At 68.4% G+C, this 20,936-nt stretch overlaps 7 protein-coding genes across 7 annotated transcripts; 3 read left to right on the top strand and 4 right to left on the bottom strand.

Annotated features, from left to right (window-relative positions):
* Window positions 1-178: 178 nt before the first annotated feature.
* On the bottom strand, window positions 179-5,021 carry FA09DRAFT_209695 (hypothetical protein). The gene is made up of 8 exons (XM_025739483.1): window positions 4,761-5,021; window positions 4,599-4,654; window positions 3,688-4,160; window positions 3,313-3,626; window positions 2,598-3,254; window positions 2,246-2,543; window positions 974-2,183; window positions 179-915 (listed from the first exon to the last, which is right to left on the bottom strand). The coding sequence occupies exons 1-8, from the start codon at window positions 4,921-4,923 to the stop codon at window positions 307-309; spliced, it is 3,780 nt and encodes a 1,259-aa protein (XP_025600483.1). The 5' UTR covers window positions 4,924-5,021; the 3' UTR covers window positions 179-306.
* Window positions 5,022-6,717: 1,696 nt separating this feature from the next.
* On the top strand, window positions 6,718-7,536 carry FA09DRAFT_294690 (hypothetical protein; the record flags this gene model as incomplete). Its single annotated transcript, XM_025740087.1, has 3 exons — window positions 6,718-6,986; window positions 7,183-7,372; window positions 7,426-7,536. 3 exons carry the CDS (start codon window positions 6,718-6,720, stop codon window positions 7,534-7,536), a joined length of 570 nt encoding a protein of 189 aa, XP_025600484.1.
* Window positions 7,537-7,554: 18 nt separating this feature from the next.
* Window positions 7,555-12,975, bottom strand: FA09DRAFT_328308 (hypothetical protein). Its single transcript, XM_025741721.1, has 12 exons — window positions 12,525-12,975; window positions 12,151-12,471; window positions 11,444-12,100; window positions 10,928-11,390; window positions 9,531-10,877; window positions 9,346-9,479; window positions 8,614-9,287; window positions 8,497-8,560; window positions 8,043-8,446; window positions 7,931-7,991; window positions 7,788-7,878; window positions 7,555-7,728 (listed from the first exon to the last, which is right to left on the bottom strand). The coding sequence occupies exons 1-12, from the start codon at window positions 12,909-12,911 to the stop codon at window positions 7,568-7,570; spliced, it is 4,764 nt and encodes a 1,587-aa protein (XP_025600485.1). The 5' UTR covers window positions 12,912-12,975; the 3' UTR covers window positions 7,555-7,567.
* Window positions 12,976-13,076: 101 nt separating this feature from the next.
* FA09DRAFT_328310 (hypothetical protein) lies at window positions 13,077-13,989 on the top strand. Its single transcript, XM_025741722.1, has 2 exons — window positions 13,077-13,469; window positions 13,524-13,989. Exons 1-2 carry the CDS (start codon window positions 13,105-13,107, stop codon window positions 13,621-13,623), a joined length of 465 nt encoding a protein of 154 aa, XP_025600486.1. The 5' UTR covers window positions 13,077-13,104; the 3' UTR covers window positions 13,624-13,989.
* A 183-nt stretch (window positions 13,990-14,172) lies between these two features.
* On the bottom strand, window positions 14,173-16,767 carry FA09DRAFT_337029 (hypothetical protein; the record flags this gene model as incomplete). Its single annotated transcript, XM_025743961.1, has 1 exon — window positions 14,173-16,767. One exon carries the CDS (start codon window positions 16,765-16,767, stop codon window positions 14,173-14,175), a length of 2,595 nt encoding a protein of 864 aa, XP_025600487.1.
* Window positions 16,768-18,738: 1,971 nt separating this feature from the next.
* Window positions 18,739-19,568, top strand: FA09DRAFT_209866 (hypothetical protein). The gene has a single exon (XM_025739484.1). It carries the CDS (start codon window positions 18,835-18,837, stop codon window positions 19,306-19,308), a length of 474 nt encoding a protein of 157 aa, XP_025600488.1. The 5' UTR covers window positions 18,739-18,834; the 3' UTR covers window positions 19,309-19,568.
* Window positions 19,569-19,826: 258 nt separating this feature from the next.
* FA09DRAFT_337030 (hypothetical protein) lies at window positions 19,827-20,852 on the bottom strand (the record flags this gene model as incomplete). Its single annotated transcript, XM_025743962.1, has 2 exons — window positions 19,827-20,350; window positions 20,402-20,852. 2 exons carry the CDS (start codon window positions 20,850-20,852, stop codon window positions 19,827-19,829), a joined length of 975 nt encoding a protein of 324 aa, XP_025600489.1.
* Window positions 20,853-20,936: the final 84 nt, after the last annotated feature.

The raw sequence follows: 20,936 nt of genomic DNA on the forward strand, positions 1-20,936 counted from the left end.
CGCCCTGCTCAGGTGCCGGTGGGGTCGTCGTGCCTCTTTCGAGCAGCGCATCAGGCATCCTCAGGGTTTCGCGCTGGGCCGAAAGACGCACACTCGCTTTGACGCGACATCTGCACCCGTGGCTGCTGCGGAGATGCAGCTGCTCGCAGGCGAGACTGAGGGCTTGGCGCTCCCACGCCAGTCGGCCACACCTGATCCCCTCGCAGCGCCGGCGTGCAAAGATCGTGCGGATCTCACGGCCGGGGCTGATGCTGGAGAATAATAATGGATTGCTCGCCACCCCAGAGCATGTTTTCTGCGCGGCCATCACCGCGCAGACACGGCCGTCGCGGCAGCCGGCGCCTCCTTCGCCGGCGCAGCATCGTCGGCGGGATTGTGCACGACGCCCAGCTGGTGCGCGCAGCGGTTGCACACGACGGGCTTGCCCGCCGCACGGTCGTGCATCTCGGTGTCGCCGCCGTTCTCCGCTCGCTTCGGGCGCGGCCACCAGAAGGGCGAGTGCGCCGCGTGGCACTCGCTGCACGTCTTGCGCGGCCGGCCGTTCATCGAGTGGTGCCGGCCATTCGTGGCCGCCTTGTCGGGCACAAAGAGCGGCGACGAGTCGGGCGCGCGCGACATGCGCACCGACGCCTGCTGATGCCGAGCGGAGGGTGCCCGTGTCGAGGCTGCTCCCACCGCCGGGCTCGGCGAGTAGCCGTACACGGCGGCCTGCGGCGGCGCGCTCGAGTCCGGCCCGACGAGGCTGACGGGTGCTGGCCCCGCGTGGCTGCCGGTCGTCGCCTGCGCCACGAGCATGTCGTAGCGGCGGGCGCGGCGCAGGAGGGCGTACGACTGCTCTGCCGTGGCTGCCACCTGCGAAGCAACGCCTGGCGAGGCCACGTGCTTGTGCGTGCGAGCAAGCGTCTGCAGCAGCGTCTGCAAAGAGCGCGTGTCAGCCTTCACCCACCACCCTCTAGCTGCATGCAGCACTCACAAGCCCGGTGTTCGGGTCCACCTCGCCCAGCTCGTACAGCCGCTTGTTCTTGCCCTGCTGCTTGTGGTCCTTGCACCACACGAGCGGGCTGATGTGGCCCGCCTCGCCCTTGAAGTTGGCCGTCGGCACGACGTCGCGCCGCGTGCTCTTCACCGGCGTCAGGTCGAAGCCCATGTGCGTCGCCGGCTGCGCGGTCCAGGCGCACGAGACGTGCATCGTGCGCCGGCACGTCGTCTCGGCGCACGCCACGCACGCGCCGATGCGCTGGTTGCAGATGTAGCACGCCGACTCGTAGCGCCAGAAGGGCAGGTTGCCGACGCCCTCGACGAGCCGCATGCGTTCGGGGTCGGTAAAGACGATCTCGGGCAGGAAGGCGGCGCAGACGATGTGCGTCCAGTTGTTGCACTCCGTCGGCTTGACGGCGTCGAGCGTGTCGAGCGGCGGCGCAGGCGCAACCTCGGCGACGGCCTTGCCCTTGCCCCTGCCGGGACCCTTCTCTTGCGCCACGCGCTCCAGAGGCGCGGCCGCCGGCGGCGCTGGCGGCGGGCAGAGGACGCAGTGCGGGACGAGCGCAGCGTCGAGACTCTTCTCGTTGTCGCACGCGCTGCAGCGCCACGCGTCCATCGCCAGCTCCTGGTCCGTCAGGCCGAAGCAGCCCTGGTGCACGCTGAGCGTGCACTGGATGCACTGCGCCAGCTTCTTCTTGGGCTCGATGCGGCGGCAGATGACGCACTTGATCGCCTCGCGCTTCGGCGGCGGCGGCGGCAGCGGCGGCGGCGTGGCAACCTTGGCGGCCTCGATCTTCTGCATCTTCGACGGCTTGCCTACGGGCGGCTGCACGCCGAGCACGCTGTCGTTGGCCGCCTTGTGGCGCGTCGTGACGGCGACGAGGTCCTGCGTGTGCGAGCTCTCGGCGGCGTACTTGCGCCAGTATAGGCCGCAGTTAATGCAGAGGTAGCGGTTCTGCCAGCTGTACGGGCCCTTGTACCACACCGGCGAAGACGTCGTGGTGCACATGACGCAGCTCGGGTTCGGAATCGCCGCGTCGCCGAACAGCGACAGCGACGGCGAGACGGCGCGCGACGATGCCAGCGGCGCCCGTGGCATGGGTGCCTGCGTGCCGCTCGTGGCGCGGGCCTTGGTGCCGGTCTTGCGCTCCTGCTCCGCCAGCTCGGCCGCCTCCTTCTCGAGCGTCTCGCGAAGCCGTTGGCTGGTGGCAGAGCGTCAGCACCAGCGCGGCCTGCTTGCTTGCAAGCCAGGGCGAGCACTCACCACTTCCACTGGTAGAAGAAGCGCACGATGTCGGCGACGCGCTTCGTCGGCACGGCGCGCTTCATCTGCTTCATCTCGGCGTTGAAGTCCTTGATGCCCGAGTCGAACTGGCGCATCTCCTTCTGCGTCCAGTGCACCTGCCGTAGCTCGCCCGGGGTGCTCTCCGAGAGCTTCTTGAGCGCTGGCGCGGCTTTGCCACCGAACTCGGCGAGTATCGAGAGGGCCCGGTCGATCAGGTCGACGTTGAACGGCGGAATCTGGGAGAAGACGTTGCGCGCTGTGACAAGGTAGGCGTCGACTGCAGCAGGAATGGTCAGCACGAGCGCACAAGACCAGCACGCATGCAACTCACCGAGCTTCTCGTTGCCGAGCGGCGGCGCCCAGATCACATCGATGCTCTCATCCGTGCCTCGCTCAAACTCCCGCAGAGGGCCGTCGCCAGGCAATGGGACAGTGTCCAGCGACGGCGTCGCTTGCGGCGTATCTGACGCCTCGCCGGTGGCGCCCGGCGTGGTGGCCGTGGGCGTGCCCACCGCCGTGGTCACGCCAGAGGTCGACGACGCGACAGGAGGCACGCCGACGGCGGCTGCGACAGAGACAGCCGGGACCTCGCGTTTCCGCTTTGGTGGCCGGCCACCCTTGTTCTTCTTCGGCAGCTCGTCGGGCATCGGCAGCGCCGCGACTGCTGCGGCTGCTTCAGCCTCTTCCCGGTCGCCTCGTCGCTCGGGATGCTTGCCAAGTCCGAGCGCCTGCTGCTCCTCCCACGACGGCAGGGCGGCTTGAAACTTGGGCCCTAATCGTGTCGTCGCTCGCGGGTAGATCGAGTCGTGCGGGTCGAGCACGTCAGTAGCCTCGGTATGCTGGCCGAAGTAGCGGTACGGGAAGCCGCCCGAGCAGCGCGTGCCGCGGATATCTGCGAGCGTCTTCTCGGGCGCCGGCGAGCCGTCGGGCGACAAGTCCGTGCCGTTGCCGTCGCTTTGAGCAAGCAGTGCTTGCCGGTTGCCAGCGGCTGCAAGCAGAGTCACGTCAGTGCGCGAACCAGGTCAAACGGGCTCGTACAGCCTCACCTGCACCACCTCGGCCTCGTCCACGGCCGCGGCCGCGCGAGATCGTGCCGCCGCGGATCGCGCCTTGCGTGCCCGGCAGCCGAGCGATCTCGATCGAGCCGGACGCGCTAGAGCTCGAGCTGGAGGAGCTGGGCACGGTCAGGCCCAGCGAGCCTCCGGCGCCGGTGGTTGATTGCTCGACGGCCTGCTCGTGCCGCCGCGAGCACGGCGCACATGTCCAGCTGTAGCCCTTTGCCGGCTTGCTTGCGAGCGGCGGCGTGAGGCAGCGCATGTGGAAGAACTTCTTGCAGGTGTCGCAGCGCACGCTCTCAGGCCTGCAGTGGGAGCAGGATGTCAGTTCAGTGACCAAGCGAGATGCAAGAGCGCCGCACGCACGTCGAGGCCCAGCGGTGGCAGACGGCACAGCCGCGCAGCGCGTCGCACAGGTCGGCCGTCATGCCGACCTCGGCGACGATGAACGAGTAGCTCTGGCGCAGCACGGCGAGCACCTCGGGCGGCGCATTCCTGATCTTGTCCGTGGGGATGACGTCGTACGAGCGGTGGATGTAGCGGTCGTAGAGCGTGCTGTAGAAGAAGTGGTCCTCGCGCTTCTTCCACGCGCTCACCTCGGGCGCATCGCCGATGAGCTCGCGGTGGCGCACCTCGCACAGGCCGCGCACATTCTCGAGGGCGAAGAGGTCCGAGTGCATCGTCGCCACGAGCTGGCGCGGGTCGTTGGAGGCCCGGTGCGAGATGTCGCGCATGCGCAGGTAGAGGTTGGCGCGCACCTGCAGCGTGCCCGACGACGACGCCAGGGCCGCAGCGCCGGTGCGGGACGACTGGGCCGTGACGAACTCCATGACCCGCGCCTGCAGTGTTTAAGGGCCATGGCGAGAGTGATACGGCCGGTGACGAGGATGCGAAGCCGGGTGGACGATGAGCAGGCGCCAGCCAGCCACGTGCGGAGAGTGCCGGCGGGCGGCAGAGGGACGCGTGCGGCGGACGAGCAGCGCGGCGTGGCGCGGCGCGCAGGTGCCGAGGCCGAGGCAAGGCGAGGCGCAGCAGAAGAGGCGCATCGGCCGCCGCAGGATGGCACGAGAGAGGCGGGTGCGGCGCAGCAGCGCAGAGCAGCACAGAGGCGCATGGCAACGAGGACCCGGCGGCACGGCGCAGTAGGGAGCATCAGAGCACGGCACAGACGGACGCAGACGAGAGGCGACGCGACAGACACAGGAGAAGGAGAGGGAGAGAGGGAGGAGAGACATGGTCAGCAGCGTCGCACATTGCGCAGAGCCGTGCACACGCACAACCAAGAACGGCTCGCCGGCGCCTGGAGCCCAGGGTGCGGTGATGTAGATGTGGTCTGCAGGGCACGGGAGACGCAGCGGACAGAGACACGGACAGGCAGAGGAGTGTTGTTTTGTCAGACTGCTGCATCGGACGGCGCTGTTCCCGCAGCGCCCACTGACCATTGATGTTGAGGACGACGTTGTTGCGGATGGCGACGCGCGTGACGGGCTGGCCGGTCTTGTACGCCGTCGCCGTCGTCGTGCCGTTTGCGGGCGCCATGGTCGCTGCGGCGCGTGACGACGAGCCCGATGCGTGTGTGTTGCGTGAGCTTGCGGCAGGCATGCAGCGTCAGGCCGAGAGCGTCGAGGAGGATGTGGACGTAAGGACGGCTGAGTCGCGGCCGCTCGGAGCAAATCGACGCGCCAGAGCGGCTCGAGGGTCGCTGGGCTTGCCCAGACGCCGGGCCGGGTGCGGCGTCGGCGAGAGGCTGTGCAGCTGTAGAAGTGGATGTGTGAGCATCGGCGCAGTGAGAAGCACAAGCGAGCACATACAGCGGCGCAGCAGGCGGGGTGTGCCGGCGGCCACGAGGCGATATCAAGTGGCGCAGCGGGGATGCCAAGGCCCGCGCTGCCCTGGGAGAGGCTGGCGAAAAAGCGAAGCGCAGGGAACAGGGGCGGCTGGGTGGATATACAATAGGGTGGTGTCTGTTTCACGGCGCAGCAAGACAAGAGCGAGTGGCAGCGACGGTAGAGTAGAAGCCCGGCGCGTGGTGCGGCGAGCGGCGGGGGCACAAGAACGGGTGCAGAGAGCGGACGGGAGCGAAGGACAAGAGGGGCGTCGGCGTCGGGTCGGGCGCGCCACGGCGGCGCCGCGACGCGGGCGGCGCGCGGCACGCCGGCGGCGGCGGCGCAGAGCAAGAGGCGCGTGGCCTGCTCGTGATGCGCGAGCTCGCCGGCGCGCGCCCCATCCGCATCCAGGCCGCCGGGCCGCAGCCGCTGCCACGCCGTGCTGCGGTGCTCTCGACGGCTCTCGCTATACCACCTGTCGCCAGACGACCGAGAGAAGCATATGCAAGGCCCAGCACAGCGACACGACCTCCCAGCAGCCGTCTGCGGCTTCTCGCGCGGAGACATCCCGGTGGCCTCACGGGCTCGAGCGGTCAGGAGCGACGAGCCGCTCGCCTCGTTTCTGTCGCTTTCGCGCTAAGCTCTGATTTGCACAGCTGCGAAGCAGAGAGGCTCTCCACACGATGAGCATCCCACCAAGCCCGCAGCAGGCCGTCTGAGCCCGCCTCGCAGCTTCGCGTCGGACGAGGCCCACGCGCCACGGCGGCGGCACCGAGCAGCTGGAACGCTGCACTGCGGCAGCTCCCTCACTCAGCGACTCTACAGAGCAGGCTTCCAGCCGCTGCGAGAGGCGGGCCGCAGAGTCGACGCAATGTTGCCTCTGGACCGTTGTTCGGGCCGGCTGCCCGATGCTTCGAGACGGCGCAATCATCGCAGGCAGCGAGCGCGGCGCGATGATGCAGCGCCGAACGGCCAACGCGGAGCACCCGGCCGCAGCGGGTCGAGCATTGCACTTTTTCGCATGCCTTCGCCCTCCTTGTGCTTCTCTCTGCAACCCATCGAAGGCGCCGCTTCTGCCTCCATGATGACATATGACCTGAGCGAGGGCCACCTGCGCCCGCAGCAGCACAGGTACCGCTGCGGCGGGCTCCGAGCGGCTTCTCTGGTGCGCCGCCACTCTTTGCGCAGCGCTGCGAACACGCCGCAGGGGCCAGGCCAAGCTCCAGGCACGAGAGCAGCGGACGCGTTCTGGCGGTGCCTGAGGAGTCGCGCGCCGCCGCGGCTGGGTGCTGGTGCTGCTTGCCGGCTGTGCTGCTGGGCCGCGGCACGGGAGCAGTCTCGGCGTCAGCGCGGGGTCCATGCGGGCCGCCGCGCCACGGCAGCGGCAAGGCGGCGCGAGATGCAAGGCCGATCCTCGAAACGCGTCCATCTCGCAGCCGGCACTGCGCTTCTCGGGCACGCCAGTCACTCCTCCACCGGCCTGATACTCAGACGCCGCACTTGCTGCCTGCGCTGGCTGCTTCTGCTGCAAGTCACAGCTGCGAGCTCTCACCAGCACCGGCGCGACACCATGGCGTCTGCCGCACGCCGCGCCACGCCGCTCAGTCCTTCACCCTCGCCCGAGCCGCAGGACGGCGCCGGTGCCTCGGCTGCCGCGGCTGCTGCTGCCGGAGCCAGCAGCGACGCTCAGCGCCCGCCGTCGCCGCCGCCCGACGCCAACGAGCGCGCGCGCCGCCAGCTCGAGACGGCCACGCGCGCCGCCGTCGATGCGCTCTACCAGCTCGCCGTGTGCACGGCCGATGTGCACGAGGGCCAGGAGGGCCTCGTCGGCGCCAAGATGTGAGTGCGAGGTGGTTCAGTGTGGCTGGGAGGTACGGCTGTAGCACTAGCTAGTAGAGGACAGGCCAAGACGCGCAGCTTGACGGCTGCAGGAGCTGGCTGGCTGTCGCTGCTCGGCCGTGCGAAGCCTTCCAGCGCCGCAGGAGGCGTGCTGCTCGACAGCAGCAAGGCGGCTGACTCGTGCTCTGTCCTCCAGCAACTCCGTCGTCGCGGCGCTCGGCAACGTCTCGGCCACCGGCTCGTCGTCCGAGCTCACCGCCATGGTGCCCGACGACGTGATGGGCATGATCGACCAGGGCCGCAACCCCGACGCGCACACGCGCACCTTCATCAGCCGTCTCGTCGCCGACAACCAGCAGATGGCGTCGATGACGATGGCGCTAGACGTGAGTGGTGTCGTGGCAGCAGTGGTGCCCCATAGGCTGACGAAACGTCGCAGGCCTATCACGACCGCCTCTCCGAGTCGCTCTCGCGCGCCTTTCCTGAGCTCGCCCAGCCCATCGCCCAGATGCGCGACGGCGAGGAGGGCCAGACGGCAGCCGGCACGTAGCTGCACACGCGAGCACTGCCGTGCAATAAGTCTATTCGCGCAGCAATCCAGCACCTCTACACAGCGACGCAAACGCTGCCGGGCCGGCGGCCTGACACATCGTGCGAAAGGCACCGCCCTCCTTCGACAACAAGGCTGCCGGCGTGTCGAACTCGACGCAGCGGCCCGCGTCCATCACCAGGATGCGGTCGTCTGCGGCGCGAACATCGCATCAGCTCCTGCAGATGCACGGACACCTCTGGGCTGCTCACAGTCGACGACACTCTCGAGCCGGTGCGCAATCGTGATGACGATGGACTGCTGCATCTCAGCGCGGATTGTCCGCTGGATGGCCTGGTCCGTCTGGCAGATGCACGCATCAGCAAATGCCATCAGTCGCCCTCGCCCAACGCACCTGGTGGTCTGTGTTCGACGTGGCTTCGTCTAGAAGCACGATCTGTGCATCGCGCAGAAGGCTGAGGCCGCGCGTCAGACGAATGTCGGCAATTCCAAGTTCTTCCACTCACGCTCGGGCTAGGGCCAGCAGCTGCGCCTGACCAGCGCTGAAGTTGGCACCGCCCGGCGCTACTGGCGTGTCGAGCGCAATGACGGACCCTTCCTGCTCGCTCGCCGCACTGCCCTGCCGATCAGCGATGGAGTGCGTGGCGCGGACCTGCACTCGGGCTAGCGCATGCAGCAGCGCCTCGTCGCTGTGCTCCGCCCACGGGTCGAGGTTGTCGCGGATGGTACCGCCGAACAGCGTCGGGTCCTGTGGCACGATGGCGAGGCGCTGGCGCAGCGTCTCGAGCGGCAGCGTCGCAATGTCGAGGCCGTCGATGATCACGCGTCCGGCCGACAGGGGCGCCATGCGGAAGAAGGCGCTCGTGAACAGCGAGCTCTTGCCCGAGCCGGTCCGCCCGACGATGCCGACCTGCAACGGAGGGTCAGCGACGTGGCAAGAATGTGTCGCGGACGACTCGCCTTCTCGTGCGCGTTGATGTGGAAGGACACATCTCGCAGCACCTCGGGCAGCTCTGGCCGGTACCTGGCAGCTCTGATCAGCTCGAATGCATCGTCGCCGGGACGAAGCGAGCTCACCTCATCGAGAGCCCCTCGACCGCAATCGTCGCTTGGCGCGACGGCCACGCGGCAGGAGGCTCACGGTCGTGCTCGGCCTTGATCTCGCTCTCGACGTCCATGTACTCAATCACGCGCTCCATGCTGTTCATGTTGTTCGAGAGGTTTTTCCAGTTGACGGTCAGATAGAGGCAGATCTGCGTGATGAGCGTCGCAGAGGACATGACGATGCCGGCCGAGCCGGGCGAAACCGTGCCGGTGATGGCGAGCACCGTCGCCAGAAAGACGGACACGCCGCCGAGGATCTGCGATCGGAACGAGCACCACACGTCGCTTGTGGCGATGGCCCACCAGAGCGCCATGGTCGTGCTCGTGATGTCGCGCATGTGTGCGGCAGCCTGTGCCTCCGCGCCGAAAGCACGCAGCGTCACCACGCCTTGCAACGCCTGGCTGAACGCTTGGTACATCGGGCTGCTACTCGTGCTCTCGATGCGCTGCATGTCCCGCGTGGCGGCCAGGAAGCCGCGTACGTAGCGCGGACCGAACGCGAGTAGCAGCGCAGACGGCAGCAGAAACCACGGCACGATGAGCGCACAGAGCAGCAGATACGTCGCGAGGGCCCACAGGTCGTTGAAGAGCATGAGGCTTGAGCCTGGGAGATCGGTGTCGACGACAGAGAAGTCGGCACCCAAGCGCTGCGCAGAGGTCGTCAGCCTTGCAGACATCAGTTTTCTGGTCTGGTGGGCGACCCACCTGAATGACACGTCCCAGCGGGTTCGCATCGTACCAGCTCATCGGCGCCCGGACCAGATTCGTGAAGAGCGTGCGGAAGAGGCGGCGCGAGGCGGCCAGCGTGGCGAAGTAGAACACTAGCTGCTTGATGAGCACTGAGGGGAGCGTCAGCAAGGTGCGGCGCCGCAGATCCGTTTGCGACTCACCTAGCACGATCATGGCAATGCCGATCACAGCATAGCCGAGCAGGTAGAAGCGCTCGTGCCCCTCCGCAGGCGGAAGAGACGGAAGCCAGGACACCACACGCTTCGGAACGTGCTGGCGCGAAGCCTCGCCCCACCACTTGAGCCAGCCCTGCTCGGAGCCGATCGCGACGCGGAAGAGGATGGTGAGGAGCAGAATAGCGAGCCAGGGTACCGATGACGAAGCGCGGGCATAGACGCTGAAGAGGCCCCACGCGACGGCGCCTTGACGTCGGCCCTCAAGCTGATAGAGCAGCCGTGCGCTCTTGGGCTGCACAGCATCTTCCTGCGGTGCCGGTCTTGCAGCCGCGTCTTTGAGTCCGTCTGAGGCGGTCGAGCCGGCTGAGGATGCGGAGGTGCTTGGTCCAGCATCGGTGCCGAGCGACGAGGCCACCTCGAGAGGGGCTGCTTGCCGCGCGACGTTCACCACCTTGCCGTCATGAAGCGTGAGCATCATTGCGGCGTGCTCCTCAAGCAGCTTCGGATGATGCGTGGCGATGATGATGCGGCGACCTCCAGTCACCTCCTTCGCCAAAAGAGCGTGCTGCACCAGGTGCTGCTGGACCTTTGCATCGACGGCAGAGAGCACGTCGTCCAGAATGACGGTGTGCGAGCGAGCGTAGAGGGCTCGAGCAAGGCAAACGCGTGCTCGCTGTCCACCGGAAAGGGTGTCACGAGCGATCTGAGTATCATCTCCGTCCTCCAGGGCGTCGATGTCCAGCCGCAGAGCACATGCGTCGACAATGAGACGATAGCGAGCTGCGTCATAGTCGGTCACGAAGCAGATGTTGTCGCGGATGCTCTTGCCGGCCTGCAGCCAAGGCGTCTGGCCAGCAAAGGAGATGCGCGAGACACCGCCGCTGAACTTGGGCAATCGGAGGGTCCCGGACGAGCAGCGCAGCTCGCCCAGAAGCGCATGCAGAAGCATTGACTTGCCGGCAGCAATGCGTCCAGTCACCACCGTCAGTGCACCGGGCGGGAAGTCGATGCTGGGAACCTCGAGGCAGAATTGCGGCGTTGCTGAGCCGCGCGAGGAGGATGCTTGATTCCACATGAAGCGAGCAGGTCCCTCGAACCCGAGCGGTAGCTCATGATCGTCGCTCTCTTCCGACGCAATGGCAGAGCGAACACCTGAACCGGCCGCATCGTGCGCCTTCAGCGACGAGACTGCATCGTCCACCTCTTCCTCGGTCAGGAACGCCTCCAAGCGGCGCAGTGAGACGAGTGAGTTGAGTGCGACCATCAGGAACGCCGGAATGACGTTGAGAGGCGAGCGGAGCATCGCGAAAAGCGTCACCGCAGTGAACGCGACTGAGGAGTATCGATCAGCGCTGCAGCCGATAACCTGCGAGAGTGCTCACCTGGCACTGTCAGGACCTGGCTCTGCACCGAGGTGTAGACGTAGAGCGAGCATAGCGTCACAAGGATCGGCGTGACAAGCCACAGCGCAACGAAGCCCAGCTCGGTGATGCGCACGACGATCAGCGCCGCCAGCTCCTTCTCGCGCGCCGCCAGCACGCGGTCGCACCAGCGCGACTCGATGCCCTGCTGCTTGACGAAGCGGATGGCCGTGAGCAGCTCGGCCACGAGTGCAACGCGCCGGTCGGTCGCAGTGCGCCACTTGCGCTGCACTCGGACCGCTACGCGGCTGATCAGCCAGTTGACTGGCAGCGCCGCGATGAGCAGCACGACGCCGGCGAGAGAGGCCCAGCCGAGCAGGCGGTAGAGCAGCACCATGGCGAGCACGGCCTCCATCGGCGCACCGTAGAGCTGATGAGCGTCACAGCCAGCACGCAGCAGCACGTTGATGTCCGAGCTGAGGATCTGCGAGAATGGCATGAGCCGCTAGTCAGGGTGCGTCGTGGCAGATTACGCACATTGACGAGCTTGCCCACATCGGCGCTGTCCTCTTTCTGGTCCTGCTTCGCCGCTGAGCCTTTCGGCTTCTTCGCCTCCGCGAGTAATGGCATGCTCTCTGAGGCCTTCTGCGTCTCTGCTGCCACAGCGACGCCGCTGACGTCGCGTCGCTTGAGCGCCTTGACGAACAGCTCGTTGACGAGGCAGATGCGGATGCGCAGCCCAACCTGGCGGGCACAATGGTAGCTGCGCACCTCGGTGACGTAGCGCAGGCCCGTGAAGACGAGCGTGGCGACAGCATATGACAATGCATACGAGCGCGGACCCCACTCGCCCGGGCGTGAAGTGTCTTCTGCCGAGAGCGCTTCGAGGATGCGCCGCATGAAGACTGGCCCAGCGTACGCCAGGCTGACAGACGTCAGCTTGAACGCAGCGTCTTGGCAGATGTTGCGTGCGTTTGCACGCAGGAGCGCGCGCCCGAGGCGAGGCCGAGACGCAGGTCCGCGATGTGCGCTGAATGCCTGCGAGAGCAGGTCGACGTCGTTCACGGCACGCAGACGCCACACGTCCGTTGGCACGAGCGGCCGCTTGAGCGCCAACTTCTGCATGGGTCCCATCCACGAGTATGTGAGCGAGGCAAGCAGCGAGGTGTAGTCCTCGGGCGTCGTCGGGCAGAGCTGAGGCAATGTCAGCGCGGGGTCGAGACAGCCTGCACGCAGCTGCTCACCTCGTAGCTGGCCTTGATGTCGGCCATCTCCGCGATCGGTTTGCCTTCAAGGATACGCCGTCGCTCTTCTGCTGGCACCTGGCCCTCCCAGCCGCCGGGCGCGACTGGCATGGCACCAATGAGGCCCAAGGCCGTGAGCGTGACAAGTGCATCGGCAATGAAGGGCAGATTGGCGCGAGCGTCAAAGTGGCCCTCGAGTAGAAGCGGAATGCTGCTAAGCAGAGCGTTGAGCGGCACAAGCAGGCGCAGCAGGAGCACAAGGCCGAGCAGCAGAGGCGGAGTCGTCGGCGGCCGTGCGATGAGAACTAGAAGACAGACAAGCTGGAGTGCAGCGCGTCAGGGAGCCGCTGATGCTGGAGGCCGGTATCGCTTACCCATGTCGCGGCGGCGGAAACAGCTGGTGCAGAGGCCGCGTCTACCTCGCTCGAAGCATACTGCATGCTCGCGACGAAGGTCCAGACGAGCACCTCGACGAGAGCGAGCGCCTCGAGGAGCAGCACGCGGTGGCGCTGCTCGCGCTCGCCGCGCCGACCAAAGTCATCTGCCGTGTATGCTCTGCCGGGCAGCGCGCCGTGGGCGTGCAAGCCATCGCGCTGAGCAGCGACGTCGGCCTCAGTCACAGGCGGCGCCAGCAGGCCGTGCCGAGCCGTGCTGCCAAAGCGTCGCCCGATGTCGGCTGCTCGTGCCGCCAGCAGAGCCGCGCCGGCGAGCGGCGCATACGGCAGCCACGGCAGCGGCGGCAGCGGCGCCCAGTCGGCCATGGCCTGCAGTGGCTGATGGCTGGCCTTGATGCTTGCACGCGCGTTGGCTGCACCCGTGAGCTTGATGTGGTGCGGTGCACAGAGGCGGCTCGAGTGGAGGCGCGCGAGATCGGCCGCACCGGCGGACGCGTCTGCGAAGTCGCGCGAGGCGCTCTCCTGCCGTCCTACCACTACACCCTCACAAGGCAGCGCCATGGCCGAGCCCGACGCGCCCTCGTCGCCGCCCGAGCTCAGCAGCGAGGAGCGTGCGCTGGCGTACAACCGCGCCGTCAACCTGCACCGCTTCACGGCCGACCTCGAGCTGCTGAGCGCGCTGGCGTCGCCGGCGTACCTCGTGCACCTCGCGCACACGGGCTGCCTGCACGACGCCGCCTTTCTGCGCTACCTGGCACGCCTCGAGGCGACGTGGCGCCAGCCGCAGTATGCGCGCTTCCTGCGCTATCCCAACGCCCTCTTCTTCCTTGCAGCGCTGCGGCGCCCCGAGTTCAGGAACGCGGTCGGCAGCGAGGAGTGGGCGCGCGAGGCGGCGCTCATGGTCAACAAGACGTGGGAGGGCGCGTGAGTAGAGCTGCAGTGATCTGTTGGCCCGGATGCTCACAACAGTCTCTGTAGACGTGCACCACGGCCGGCTGCGGCGGGCGAGAACGGCGCCGCGCCCGAGACGAGCAGCATCGCTGGCGGTGACGAGGAGATGCTCCACGTCGGCTCGTAGCCGCGTGCTCGTTCTGCTTTCGGGCGTCATCTCACAGCACGTTTCCACGAGCGCCTGCGCTCGGTGCTTTGGACGCACCGAGGCACATCACGCCGCTCAGCGCGCTCCTGCGCTCGGCCAGCTTCACGAACGCCGCTCTTGCATGGCCAGCAGGCTTGCGTGCCAGGCCGCAAGGTCTAGCACAAGGCATCTCCACCGCCCGCACGCCGCTCAGACCTCTGGCAAACACGCCGAGCGCGCGTCTTACCTCTCGAGGCGGGTCGGTCGCATCAATGCAGGATCTCGCAGTCACACTGTCACACAACAAGGCAGAGGAGAATGAGTGACGAGAGAATGGACATTCAGTGGTGGTATGCATGGGAATCGTTGCGCCAGCAGATGTGCGAAAGCGGCAGTGAGGGAAGGAGAAGAGTGAAAAGCGAACAGCATGCGGCAGAAGAGAGTATCGGCAGCGGGCAGTCCGGCATGAGGAGCTTCAAGAGGCGTGCGTGAGGTAAGAGAAGGGCGTAAAAGGAGAAGGGCAGAAGAGCTCGGCGGCGCGGAAGCTGCTCAGCAGCAGCGCGGCGGACTCTCGTCGTGCACAGTGTATGGACGGCGCGAGCTGGCGCTCCCGCTGACGGGTGCGCGAGGGCGGCGCGAAGACATCGGCGCGACCGGCGGCGTCGAGATGCCGTCGCGAGCGGATCCTCCGCGGCGCGTCGTGAGGTATGAGGCGAGCCCGGCGAAGAGGGCGATGACGAGGGTGAAGAAGATCGATGGCAGCAGGTGCGAGAGCGGCGGGCGCGGCGGCATCGGGTGGCTGCTCGGCGAGCCGGGCCGCGACGAGGGACCGAGCTTGGGCGAGCCGTCGGCGGCCGGCTCGCCAGCCTCGGTGCTGCCCGAGTCGCGACGGGACGATGTGTCGCTGCCCACGGCGCTGCTGCCACGGCGCGAGCGCGGCGCCGGCATGTCGGCCACCTCGACGCCGAGCCGCTCTGCCAGCGCCGAGGGCGCGAGCTTCTGCGCCAGCACGCCGGGCACAGCGATGGTGTAGTAGATCGGCGCGAGGAGAGAGATGCGCTGGCGCTTGCCCGCGCTCGGCTCCTTGCCGCCGGGCGCGCCGAGCATGCGGCGACCCCACGTCAGGCCGCCTTCGATGTTGCGGCGCGCCTGTCCCGCTGCAGCGCCGACGCGGCGGCCACGCAGGCCAACATCGTCCCAGACGCTGAGCACGTACGAGGCGATGAGGCAGCCGACGAGCGTGACGAGTGTGATGCTCGAGATGCTGAGGAAGAGCGCGACGTGCATGACCGGACGCAGCGGCGCCGAGAGCTGCCGCGTAAGCGCCATCGCCAGGTTGCCGGCGCCGGCGAGCTGCGTGTGCGCGTGGTTGAGCGAGTTGAGCAGCGCCAGGTCGGGCAGGTGCTGCGTCTCGTCGATGCTCTCGCCCGCCGCAAAGCCGTTGCGGTGGCGCACACCAAAGCCCTCGAAGCGCGGACGCTCGTGGTCCTGAAGGTGAATCGACTGCCGCGGGCTCGTGGGCGCAGAGTGACTAGGCACGCGGCGCGAGAAGCCGCCGCGGCCGGGGAACATGTCGCGGCTGGCGCTCGTGTCGTGCGCCGGCTGCCAAGTCCGCAGCGTGGGCAGCTGGTCGAAGGCCGCCTCGTTGCGAGATGCACGCTGACTTGTCGACGCCGACGACGGGAACGGCAGGTGTGCGTTGCCGGCGACCGGCGTCGCAGTGCCCGACGGCCCTTTGCGCACGCCCGGCGTGGAGCCTTGCACCGAGCCGCGGCGGCTGCCGCTGGCCGACGTGTCTGGCTTGGCGTCGTGACTGAAGCTGACGCGGCGCTGCTCGCGGTGCGAAGCATCGTGAGAGGCCGCCTCCGCACCGCTCATGCTGGTGATGCTGGTCGTGCTTGTGGTGCGAGTGATGCGCGTGGTCCGCGTCGTGGTGCTGACGCGCGGCGGCCGCGAGCGGCTGGAGGCAGGCGGCTGGTCGTCCTCGGAGCTGAAGTCGGGCGTCGAGGAGTAGTAGAACGCCGGCGACACACGGCCGCCCGTCGAGGTCGGAAAGGGCTTGAAGCCAGGCGCTGCGTGCTCCCAGCTGCCGATGCTGCCGTTGGAGTGCGAAACGCCGAAGCCGAGGCCGATGCCGTCCTCGCTCATGACGCGTGAACGACGCACGCTCGTGCTGCGCGAGAAGGAGCTGGCCGGGTAGTGTCCGGCAGCGTGCGGCGCCCGCACCGTGCCGCCAGGCGACGTCTTGCCGTCGCCGCTCCAGTGGCCGCCGTTGAACTCCGGCGAGTGGCGCTTCTCAGCGTCGGCGCCTGCGCTGCCGTCGCTCGATTGAGAGTTCTCGCTGTGCGAACGTTCGAGCTCGCATTGTCTGTTGGACGGCGTGGCGCGGAGCGCACTGCGGCGCGGTGCTGCAGTCGAGGAGAGCGTGCCTTGGTGGCTGGCTGGCCGAGCAAGCTTGCTGGCGTTGCTCGTACTTTGCGCCGGCGACGAGCGTCCGAGGCTGCCGGCTGCCAGTCGCGAAGCCCGGTCTGCAGTGCTGGGCGCTGCGGTGCCGTGGCCGTACTCGCGTATGGCCGAGACATCGTTGGCGCTCGCCGACGCTGGTACGGCAGCCGCGGCTTGTGCGCGACGCAGACGCTCAGCGAGTTGACCTGGAGGCAGGACGTGCTCCCACCACTGCTCGGTGATGGCATACGGCGCGGCCGAGTTGGGCGCGGCACTCATGCTCAGCGGCCGCACGCCGTTGCTGCGGCGCGTGGACGCCTGGCTGCGTCGAGGTGCCTCGTGCTCGCCCGAGTGCAATTGGGGAGGATGCTCGTACTCGCCCGGCGTGCTGCGGCCCGACGAGACGGCGCTGCGTCGGTGTGCCTGCGCATCTCTAGCGGCGGCAGACCGTGCGTCGATGTCTGCGCTGATGCGACGGCTGCGGCGCGGCAGCTGCTGCGGCTCGAACTCGAGCGTGTCGAGCGACGTCGGCGGCTGGAATGTCGCGGCCGTGAGGTGGCGCGGCGACGTCGAGGCCGACTTGGACGGCCCGCTGGAGTGCATCTTGGGCGAGCGCCAGTGCGGCGTGCTGGGCGCCGTCGAGGCAATCGAGCGCGACGAGCTCGACGCCGACGCCGAGGAGAGCAGAGAGGAGGACATGGCGCGACCGCTCAACAGTGGAGGGCGGTCTGTGCGATGTCTATGCTCAGACTGGAGGATGACTAGGGGTCAGCATGCCGCACGACGTGAAACACGATGATCAGCCGGGACGACGAGGAAGCACAGGCCTCCAGGTACGCTTGCCGGCGCACGTGGCCGCCCGCCATGCCCCGGACAGAGGCCCGAGCGTGCATGCAGGCCCTAGCGGCGACATGGCGGCGGCTGATCTGGCGCAGCATCGTCTGCTGAGCGACGCTGGGCGCTGCACATAGCGCGTAGGCGCATGGTGGCCAGCAAGGTGCCCCAGGTCGATCGTGCCGTCATGCAGCTGCGACCAAGAACAGCCGGCGCCGGACAGCATGCCATGCGCGAGCTGTACACTGCTCGGCGGCAAGGCGCCGGAAGCAACGTGACGGGAGCGGCCATGCCCGGCCTCGTGAAGAAAGCAGCACCTCGTGTCCTCCACGGCTCGCAGCCATCGCGAGTCGCGCCTTCGCGTCCTGTCCACCACGGCGCGCGCCCATTGAACACTCACTCCTCGAGCTCTGCGCGCTCACGCCAGACGCCGCTGCGGCAAGCCGCACTGCCCGGTGCGTAGGCAGCAGTGGCGGCGAGTGAGCGGTGCGCAGGGTGGTGGCGTGCGGAGCGAGGCTGGCGCGCGTGGAGCGCCGCGAAGACTGGACGAGCGGGCGTGCGACCGGCGCGCGGCGGCGTGGCGCGCCGCGTGGCGGCAGATCGGGGTGCGGGGTAGGGCGAGGCGAGGATCGCGGCGTGCAGCTCCGAGCGAAGCACGGCGCAGCGCAGAGGGTGCGGCGAGGGTGGGCGAGAGGATGCGGAAGGTGTGATGGCGAGAGGGAGGGCTGCGTGCGGCGCGCTGGCGAGGAGGAGGCAGGCGAGGCGAGGCGAAGGGCGGCCGGACGGGCGGCGGCGCGAAGCGTGCCCCGACGTCACCTGCCACTCCTGGCAGGCGGCCGCCCGCGCGGCGCTGTGATTGCCCTCCCGCAGCGCCGCGAGCGCTGCCGGCCGCGTGCATGCGAGCATGCACTGAGCACATGAGCTTCTCCCCGGCACCGGCTGCGAACGGCGCCGTCGCTTCAGACGCTTCCCGCGGCGGGCGAGGCGGAGCGAACGCAGCACGAGCGAGCTCAAGGCGCGGCGTGCTCGGTGCGCCTCCTCTCGCCTCGCTCTCTCTCTCGCGCGCCTCGCTCGCTCTCAACTCGCCGCCGCCGCCCGCCTCCATTCACCCCCTCTCGTCAGCGCGTGCCAAACGACAGCAATCCGAGGAAGGTCCCTGCAGCCGTGCGGCCGGCGCTTGCTGCGTGCGCAAGGCGGGCCTTGTTCGCCTGCAGCCCGCGTCCGCCTCGGAGCAGCGCGGCTGCACTCAGCGGTGCTGCGTCTGCGCTGCTCGCCGGCCGCGACATGTCTGCAACGCGCACTCTCACGCGCGCCACTTTGCGCGCGCCGCCGCCCTGCGCCCAGCGCGGCGGAGCGGCGGAGCGGCGGCAGGCGGCGAGAGGCGCCGAGGGTGCAGCGGCGGAGCGCGGCGGGCCGCTCTTCGGCACGGCACGGGAGCAGCAGGCGCGCCGGTGTCATTCACGCCCGCCGGCGCCGCACACTGCTCCCGTGAGTGTGCATGACAATCACGCTTGGCAGTGCTGCAGCTGAACGAGCGTGGGAGCCGAACACAACGCGCCGCCGCGCGGCCGCCGGCACTCGGGAGCCGCGCGCACCGACCGCGACGCACGTTCATCCTCGTCCATCTCTCTCGCGAGATGAGATCGTCAATTGCATGCTCTGTCCATCGCATATCGCGCCCCGAGCAAGGGCGCACAAAGGGCGCATGCAGGGGCACAGTCAAGCGAGCACCAGCCGGCATCGCCCCTGCATTTGGCGCACGTGCGAGTGCAGCCTCTCTGGCTTGGCCCTCGAGCCACGCGCATCGCGCACAGGGGGGGCATGATTGCAAGCCGAGCGTTCGCGCTGCTCCATGACGCCGAGCTGCCGGCCCTCGGGCTGTTTGCGTGCTGGTCCATCATCTCGACGGCTCGTCGCCGCTGATGCCTCTGAATGCTGAGCACTGAAAGAGCTCTCCGGACGCCTCCGAGCGAGCCCTGGGCCCTTGGACGCTGGACGCGGCCGGAACGAGCGAATCAGCCGCAACAGCAGCTTCGGGCCCGCAGCGTGCGGCGTGCATCCGCTCAGCGGCTCCTCGCTGGTGCAGCTGCGTCGGAGGCTAGTCGTGGGAACGCACGGCCGAGGCCCTTCTCGCGGTGCGGCTCGCGCAGCGGCACGCCTCGCTCCATCGCTTGCACGCGCGAAGCGAGAGAGCATCACGCATCATGCATCGCTCATGCCGCGACCGCTCAGAGGCCAGGCGCAGACGGAGAGATCAGCTGGGCTGCATGTCCATGTGCAGATCTGTTGACGGCGCACGCCACGCTGCATGGCGCTGCCGCGAGCCGTTGGCATGTGCGTACGCGCGCCATGCACGCTGCTGTCAAGGTGCAGCGACACGCGCGAGCCAGGAACGGCAAGAGATGAGAGAAGAGACGAGCGACGGCTTGCAGCATCCATCTCGGACAAGGCCTCGGCGCCCTCCGGACCGGCGTCGCAGGCCGGCCGGAGCGTCGGCGCCATCTCCGTCTGCGCCGCAGGCTTCCAGGCTCGAGGCATGACTCAGGTCAGAGCAGAGACCTGAGACTGCGCCACGCCAGCCATCGATTATCTCATCGGGTGCTTGCTTGCACGCGCATTCCTCATGCGCGGATCGGGCAGCCGCTGTACCGCTGAGTGCCGTCGGCGAGATAGCAGCGCTCGCTCGTGAGAGCACACAGGAGGCGGCATGCTCTCGAAGCGATGTGCCAGGCGAGCTGCGAGCCGAGCCGAATTGCGACTTCCGTGTCATCAAGGGGCTGTGAGTGATGCGCATGATGCAGCGGTCGAGCTCGCTGGGAGTCATGCGTGACTCGCGCATCGGATATGCTCGGGTGTGGAGGTTCGTTCCTGGAGTCGATCTGATGCCAACAAGGCCGTAGCCTGCAAGCGCTTTGATGTCCACCTCATGGATCTCGACGCTCAGCGACAAGCTGGCTCAAGCCTTGCGCCACGCGCAGCACATCCTCCTCGATGCGCTTCTTCTCCGCCTCATCCTCCACGCGCTTCCAAAAGGCCGCCGAGAAGAAGCGGTCGGGGTGGAAGCGGCGCAGCGCCGTGCGTAGCCGCTCCGCCGGCTCTGGGTGCGGCGCCGGCAGCGGCGAGACGAGAAAGGTGCGCAGCGCCGCGATGGAGAGATCGGGCGGTCCAAGGCCCGTCGGCGGCACCGGCCAGGCGATGTCGGCGTGTCGAAGGGCACCCGACTTGCTCGCGTCGAGCAATGCCGTCCAGCGCGCAGAGTACGCCTCATGCGCCGAGGCCAGCGCGAGCTCCTGCGCCGACGGCCCAGTGGAGCGCGGCGCAGGCGCTGGCCCACGCACAGGCCGCGATGGCTTTGCAGAACCGCCGGCCGAGGTGTGTGCCGAGGACGACGTGCCGGCAGCACTGCCAGTGTTCGGAGCAGGGCCAGCCTTGCGGCGATGCATGCCGCCTAAAGAAGCATGAGCAAAGCGCCCATCACAATTGCCCACTCTCTACTCACGGCGCATGTGCTCGGCGTAGTCCTCCTCCTCCATGGCGCGCATGCCGCCCCAGCGGTGCGGCACATACTCCTCGCCGGCGCCGAGCCCGCAGCCCCACTCGTCCTCCTCGAGCAGGTCGCCGAGCTTGGCGGCCCACTCGCGCTCCTCGTGCCGCGCGCGCTCGGCGCGCTCGGCGGCGAAGAGGTTGGCGCCGAAGCCGCGCGCATCGGGCAGGCGGCTCGGCTGCTCAGCCGCCGCGGCTGCGTCTCTGCGCCGCCGCGCCCGGCGCTCCTCCTTCTCGGCGGCGTGGCGTGCCTCGCGGGCCTCGCGGCGCGCCCGCCGGCGGGCGCGACGTTGCCGGCGCTCCTCGGAAGTGGAGGCGTCGTCGCTGTCGTGCGCAGCGGCCGAGCGCGACGGCGAGCGCGAGCGGTGCCGGCGCGGCGAGGCGCTGCGGCGGGCCGGCTCGGGCATGCGCGGCGCCGCTCGGTGCCGAAGCGCAGGGGTGGTGCTGGTTCTGCTGAGGATTGAGGGTGATGGAAGAGAGGAAGGACGCGT

Source organism: Tilletiopsis washingtonensis (genome assembly GCF_003144115.1).
Source record: "Tilletiopsis washingtonensis strain MCA 4186 unplaced genomic scaffold FA09scaffold_4, whole genome shotgun sequence".
Classification (NCBI taxonomy): Eukaryota; Fungi; Basidiomycota; class Exobasidiomycetes; order Entylomatales; genus Tilletiopsis; species Tilletiopsis washingtonensis.

What these genes read in the sequence shown, in the direction of transcription:
- FA09DRAFT_209695 (XM_025739483.1), bottom strand. Translation starts at nt 4,923, where the DNA reads ATGCCTGCCGCAAGCTCACGCAACACACACGCATCGGGCTCGTCGTCA. An exon ending in CGTCGTCCTCAACATCAATG is followed by an intron (nt 4,655 to 4,760) that starts GTCAGTGGGCGC and finishes CGTGCCCTGCAG; the next exon opens with ACCACATCTACATCACCGCA. An exon ending in TGGACCCGAACACCGGGCTT is followed by an intron (nt 916 to 973) that starts GTGAGTGCTGCA and finishes CGCTCTTTGCAG; the next exon opens with ACGCTGCTGCAGACGCTTGC.
- FA09DRAFT_328308 (XM_025741721.1), bottom strand. Translation starts at nt 12,911, where the DNA reads ATGGCCGACTGGGCGCCGCTGCCGCCGCTGCCGTGGCTGCCGTATGCG. An exon ending in ACATCAAGGCCAGCTACGAG is followed by an intron (nt 12,101 to 12,150) that starts GTGAGCAGCTGC and finishes ACATTGCCTCAG; the next exon opens with CTCTGCCCGACGACGCCCGA. An exon ending in CTGCTGGCCCTAGCCCGAGC is followed by an intron (nt 7,992 to 8,042) that starts GTGAGTGGAAGA and finishes GCGCGGCCTCAG; the next exon opens with CCTTCTGCGCGATGCACAGA.
- FA09DRAFT_328310 (XM_025741722.1), top strand. Translation starts at nt 13,105, where the DNA reads ATGGCCGAGCCCGACGCGCCCTCGTCGCCGCCCGAGCTCAGCAGCGAG. An exon ending in AACAAGACGTGGGAGGGCGC is followed by an intron (nt 13,470 to 13,523) that starts GTGAGTAGAGCT and finishes CAGTCTCTGTAG; the next exon opens with ACGTGCACCACGGCCGGCTG.
- FA09DRAFT_209866 (XM_025739484.1), top strand. Translation starts at nt 18,835, where the DNA reads ATGCTGAGCACTGAAAGAGCTCTCCGGACGCCTCCGAGCGAGCCCTGG.